This window comes from Triticum aestivum, unplaced genomic scaffold (genome assembly GCF_018294505.1).
Source record: "Triticum aestivum cultivar Chinese Spring unplaced genomic scaffold, IWGSC CS RefSeq v2.1 scaffold189918, whole genome shotgun sequence".
In the NCBI taxonomy this organism is placed as follows: Eukaryota; Viridiplantae; Streptophyta; class Magnoliopsida; order Poales; family Poaceae; genus Triticum; species Triticum aestivum.
This window is the reverse complement of record NW_025225129.1, coordinates 1-6,578: the sequence shown is the minus strand read 5'-3', so window position 1 is coordinate 6,578 and position 6,578 is coordinate 1. Positions and strand designations below refer to the sequence as shown.

At 44.0% G+C, this 6,578-nt stretch overlaps 1 protein-coding gene across 1 annotated transcript; it reads right to left on the bottom strand.

The window, feature by feature from the left end:
* Window positions 1-632: 632 nt before the first annotated feature.
* LOC123172090 (putative germin-like protein 2-1) lies at window positions 633-1,444 on the bottom strand. Its single transcript, XM_044589120.1, has 2 exons — window positions 1,334-1,444; window positions 633-1,223 (listed from the first exon to the last, which is right to left on the bottom strand). The coding sequence occupies exons 1-2, from the start codon at window positions 1,442-1,444 to the stop codon at window positions 729-731; spliced, it is 606 nt and encodes a 201-aa protein (XP_044445055.1). The 3' UTR covers window positions 633-728.
* Window positions 1,445-6,578: the final 5,134 nt, after the last annotated feature.

The following is a 6,578-nucleotide window of genomic DNA, read 5'->3' as shown; positions in this document are numbered from 1 at the left end:
GGGGGGGGGGAGCTTCTCTCATAGCTGGGCTTGTATAACCCCAATATGACATATATGCACTACATGCATATGGGTAGTACAACTATCCATTGTCGAACCATGTATGCAACAACAACATTGTATCGTCCCCTGTTAGCCTCTTCCTTTGTCTACAGAAAGTGAATAACTCGCATATTGGTGCCATGTATAAGAAGAGTTACATTAATACAATATCATCACTCTTGTTGATTGTGTGTCTCATACATTGAAGGAATTCCTCCATTTTCTTTAGCATGCGTGTACCTCTCGCATGCCCTCTTTTTTTCTTCTTGAAAAGGAGGTTAAACCCCTCGCCTCTGCATCAATGTGATGCACATCTCTCATCCCTTGTGATCAAATTGATTGACTTTGTTGCGTACAACAGACCAAACGCATGATCATTTGTTTTCCGCATACAAAGTTATTGAATAAAACAAAGACACGTGCAACTATGATGAAACTTGCTAGGTTGCAGTTGGGTCAAGCCACGACCCATTTGATATTTTACTAACGAAGATGATAAAGAAAATAATAATGATCGAGTTACTTCTTTGTGCCAATAATTGATTATTTTTCTTCCATTGAATTATAGTATAAAGGAACACCCAGACATAATCTTTAATGAAAAAACAAATTAATCAAGTAAGAACATCACCAAATATAAATGTCTAGAATTGAGCTTGGACATGGTCTACAATTTTCTTGTCCGCCTAGAAGGCTTTCGCAAGGATGTCATCTGAGATGGATGGCATTGATCCAAACACCGCATTGGCTATGGTGATCACTCCAGGGTTCTTGCTGCTGAGTGCCGCAATGGCTATTGCTACTTTGTTTTTAGTGTTGAACTGAAAGTGAATCAGCCCTTGCGGAAACACAAACATGTCTCCTTTGTTTAGAACTTTCGAGAACAACTTGTTCTCGGGGTTTGAGGTCATGAAACCAACATAGACTGAGCCTTCCAACACTGTCAAGATCTCGGATGCGCGGGGGTGGATGTGGGGTGGGTTTTGACCATAGGGTGCATAATCGACACGAGCGAGAGAGATGCCCAAAGTGTTCAAGCCAGGAATATGCGCAACGTTGACTGCGGACACAGCGGAGCCCTGCTTGTTGCTCATGTTCCCAGCCATGTGAAGGCCAGAGAAGAGGAAGTCTTCTACCACAACATTCTTTGGGTCTTTGCATGCAAATCCGTTGACGAAAACGGCACATACATATACACATTTTGAACAGTTAACAGCTACATATTGGCACAAAGAAGAAGTAACTAGATCATTTCACCACAAGTACGCATGCATGTGTGGTTATACATACCTTGGGATGTCCTGTCAGCGACACAGAAATCCTGAAGCTGGCCTGGGTCGGAGGCAAGAGCACGGGAAGCCGCCAGAGCCAAAAAGGCAAGGAGGAAGAACTTTGTGGCCATTTGGATGCCAAAGTTAATTCTCACTAGATCAAGTGCGCTTTGGTCAAGTAGACAAAGAGCTATGCAAACTAGTTCTTGTGATGCTTCTGAGGATTGGAGGAGACCGGTATATATAGGGAAAGGGATGATGGAAGAGCTTTTGTGTGTATTCTGTTGGGGCGCGTGTGGATATCAAGGAAATGGTCTTCACTAATTCCTACCTGAGCAACGAGGAAGAAGTATAAAGCGTGTTCCTGGCAGGCCTGCCTACAACGGCCAACTAATCATACTTGTATATTCATGATTTGAACAAGTCATGTTCGTACTTGTACCGGCTCTCTTATCTCACCAGATGGAACTTGCGATGCAGCCATCAACCCTAGAGGCTCAAATCATATTATTACGAGGAGCCATATGTAGGCTGCAGCCCCCGGAAAAACAACTAAAAAGGTAGTTTCGTCCTATAGGTTGATTAGCTAAGACTACTCGGAATTAGATAATGGCTGATTGATTTGTCCCTAACCTGCACACCTATCCGTATGACGGCCTAAGGGTCCAGATATGAAATGATTGGACCGGTCTCTCTATGCTATGATTCCTTCTGTCATGCGGCCAGAACCACGGCGGCTGTCACGCAGCCAGCAGACGTGCTCACAAAGTATGTTCAAGCTCATGTTTTTGTTGAGATTTCCATGTCCCTGATTAATTTTTTTCTTGAACCAACCCATATATTACAATTCTATTTGTCATTTATCTATACTAGCTGAGTGTCCGTGCGTTGCCACGGAACATAAATTTAAACGTCACTCACCATTGTTATTCGCGGCCAACGCTGATCCAACCTTGCTAGTGGCTCGCTGCTATCAACAAACCCACGATAAGCCCACTTGTAGCCCCGCCAACCCCTCCCGCTTAATGCGCTCACCCCACAGAATAGTATGACACCGTCTTCCATATACAATGTACTCATCCGTTACAAATTTCTCTCTAAAATGTACCAAAGTAGCCTGATAGACAAGTAAGAAGCAAGAAAATATTAAAAAGAGAGCACATATCCACAACAAAGGAAGCATCACTGCATCCACATAACTAAATAAGCACCCTATCAAGCAGGCACATCAGATATGTCCATCTTCAATCTATGTTTTCTTCCAACTAAGTAGCTACTATGACAAGCTCATATTGCTCTGCATTTTCTGACACCATATGTCAAAATGACCATGATTGTGCGTGTGTTGCCATGGAATAAAGAATATGAATACTTTTTTTTTCTTCAGATATCGACTTTGAAAGAAGATAAACATGTTTCACTCTTCTATGTTTGTAGACCGATATCCACCCTCTTCATCACCTTACTGACATAATGACAATGAACTTCTTAACCTCCCTCCACTTGTTTTAACAAAAGCACATGATTTGGAAATGGAATAACAGTCACTTGAACACATACATATGTACTTTCTAACGGTATCATGCCTCAGCCTCACGCATCCGTCTTCATTCACTCCTTGCTCTGGGCAAACTATTGCCCTCTAACCACATGCCTGTCTTGGCTAGCCTCCTCATATCTAGAGCTCACCATGCATGATAAAATCAAATGAGAAATTAGAAAAAGCCCAAAATTTAGAAAAATCAAGGATATTTCAGAAAATATGTAGAATTAAAACAAATAATAAAAAGTAGGTATTTAAAAATTTGAAATTTATTGAATCACATCATTTCTCTAGAATATTTTTACTTATAAAATATTCTTGTGAATGGCACATAGGCAAAGCGCTGACAACAATTCATGCAAGCTCTACAGCATTCAACTCAGATCACTAGTAGAAAACAGGGCTTTGGTCCAGGCCGGGTCAGCCCATTAGTCCCGGTTCAGTCCAGAACCGGGACCAATATGGGCATTGGTCCCGGTTCGTGAGCCCAGGGGGCCGGCCGGGCCACGTGGGCCATTGGTCCCGGTTCATCTGGACCTTTTGGTCCTGGTTGGTGGGATGAACCGGGACCAATGGGCCTCGCTCCTGGCCCACCACCATTGGTCCCGGTTCGTGGCTTGAACCGGGACCAAAGGCTCCCCTTTAGTCCCGGCTCATGTCACCAACCGGGACCAATGAGGTGCCTATATATACCCCTCGCTCGCGAGCAGAGCACCCCAGTGCTCTGTTTTTCTCTGGCCGAGGGGGAGAGGGCTTGATGGTGCTCTAGCTCACCTCCTATGCACACAAGGTGTTCGATGGAATGCCCGAGCCATACTGCTTAAGCTTTCTCCTCTCCAAGCTCGACCTCCAAGATCCATTTTCCATAATATTTGTCTAGGTTTAGCGGTCCGTCACGCCCCGTCCCCGTCTTCACCGCCGTCGATCACCCGCGTCGAGCTCATCGCCGGCACCACCGTGGTGAGCCTCTTGTTCTTATCTTCTTTCTGAAAGGAAAAATATTCTTACTTGTATGTTTAGATAGATACTTGTATTATTTTATTACTTTTATTATTGCATCTTATATAGTGCGATGGTTTTGGTATCCACCCCCGTCGGCCCTCGTCCTGTCTATGATTCGGATGTGGTATATATATTATCTTTATAACTATTGGTTCATTTATTGTTTATGAAAATTATGCCGACCAACGTGACATAGATTTTATATATGTAGGATGTATGTGAATCGGAAATGCCAACCGACCCTATTGTCGAGAGGTTAAATTTAGTTGAAGAAGAAAACAATTTGTTGAAGGAAAAAATAAAAAAAATTGAGGAGGAGAAGATGATATTGGAGTTGCATGTTGCGGATGTCGTCGATGATCACAAGATCAAGATGGATGCAATGCGCTTGAAGATTAGAAAGATTAGAAAATATGACATTCATACCGAGGCTTGGTATCATTATGCCATTGGATCAATTGTTACCTTGGTTGCGATTATGATCGCATTTGTTTTCGCATTGAAATGTTTTACATAGTTTCAATGTATGGTTTAATTAATTAGATGCTCTAGAGAGCTATATGTTGTTAGATGAGAACTATGTATGCACTTTGGTTTTAATGTGATGATGAACTTCTATTAATTTGGAAACTTAATTATATATAATGCACGCAGATGAACCGGCAATGGATATACGGTGACAGACACGCCTGCGAGTACATTAAGGGCGTGCATGAGTTTCTCGATGCGGCTGAGGCAAACAAGTAGAATGGTTTTATGTGTTGTCCATGCACTGAATGTGGGAATACGAGGTCTTACTCTAACCGGAAAATCCTTCACTCCCACCTGCTTTACAAGGGTTTCATGCCACACTATAATGTTTGGACGAGGCACGGAGAAATAGGGGTTATGATGGAAGACGGCGAAGAAGAAGAGTACGATGACAACTATGTGCCCCCTGAATACGGTGATGCTGCAATGGGGGGAGCTGGTGAAGATCAAGAGGAACCAGACGATGTGCCCAATGATGCTGCAACGGGTGAAGCTGCTGATGATCAAGAGGAACCAGACGATGTGCCCGATGATGATGATCTCAGCCGGGTCATTGTCGATGCAAGAACGCAATGCGAAAGTCAAAAGGAGAAGCTGAAGTTCGATCGCATGTTAGAGGATCACAAAAAGGGTTATACCCCAATTGCGAAGATGGCAACACAAAGCTCGGTACCGTACTAGAATTGTTGCAGTGGAAGGCAAAGAATGCTGTGGCTGACAAAGGATTTGAGAAGCTACTGAAAATATTGAAGAAGAAGCTTCCAAAGGATAACGAATTGCCCGACAGTACATACGCAGCAAAGAAGGTCGTATGCCCTCTAGGATTGGAGGTGGAGAAGATACATGCATGCCCTAATGACTGCATCCTCTACCGCGGTTCATACAAGGATCTGAACGCATGCCCGGTATGCGGTGCATTGCGGTATAAGATCAGACGAGATGACGCTGGTGATGTTGAATGCAAGCCCCCCAGGAAGAGGATTCCTGCGAAGGTGATGTGGTATGCTCCTATAATACCACGGTTAAAACGTCTGTTCAGAAATGAAGAGCATGCCAAATTGATGTGATGGCATAGTGAGAACCGAAAGAAAGATGGGAAGTTGAGAGCACCCGCTGATGGGTCGCAGTGGAGAAAAATCGAGAGAAAGTACTGGGATGAGTTTGCAAAGGACCCAAGGAATGTATGGTTTGCTTTAAGCGCGGATGACATTAATCCTTTCGGGGAGCAGAGCAGCAATCACAGCACCTGGCCCATGACTCTATGTATGTATAACCTTCCTCCTTGGATGTGCATGAAGCGGAAGTTCATTATGATGCCAGTTCTCATCCAAGGCCCTAAGCAACCCGGCAACGAAATTGATGTGTACCTAAGGCCATTAGTTGAAGAACTTTTACAGCTGTGGAATAGAAACGGTGTACGTACGTGGGATGAGCACAGACATGAGGAATTTAACCTTAAGGCATTGCTGTTTGTGACCATCAATGATTGGCCCGCTCTCAGTAACCTTTCAGGACAGACAAACAAAGGATACCACGCATGCACGCACTGTTTAGATGACACTGAAAGTATATACCTGGACAAATGCAGGAAGAATGTGTACCTGGGCCATCGTCGATTTCTTCCGACCAACCATCAATGTCGAAAGAAAGGCAAGCATTTCAAAGGCGAGGCAGATCACCGGAAGAAGCCCGCCATGCGTACCGGTGATCACGTACTTGCTATGGTCAATGATTTACACTACGTAATCTTTGGAAAGGGCCCCGATGGACTAGCTGTTCCGAATGACGCTGAGGGACACGCACCCATGTGGAAGAAGAAATCTATATATTGGGACCTACCCTACTAGAAAGACCTAGAGGTCCGCTCCTCAATCGACGTGATGCACGTGACGAAGAACCTTTGCGTGAACCTGCTAGGATTCTTGGGCATGTATGGGAAGACAAAAAATACACCTGAGGCACGGGAGGACCTGCAACGTCTACACGAAAAAGACGGCAAGCCTCCGAATTAGTATAAAGGTCCTGCCAGCTACGCTCTTACGAAAGAAGAGAAAGAAATCTTCTTTGAATGCCTGCTCAGTATGAAGGTCACGACTGGCTTCTCGTCGAATATAAAGGGAATAATAAATATGCCAGAGAAAAAGTTTCAGAACCTAAAGTCTCATGACTGCCACGTGATTATGACGCAA

Excerpts from the sequence above, each read along its gene's own strand:
- LOC123172090 (XM_044589120.1), bottom strand. The coding sequence starts at position 1,444 with ATGGCCACAAAGTTCTTCCTCCTTGCCTTTTTGGCTCTGGCGGCTTCC. Across the intron at positions 1,224-1,333 it reads TCGCTGACAGGACATCCCAA|GTTTTCGTCAACGGATTTGC; the intron begins GGTATGTATAAC and ends TATGTATGTGCC.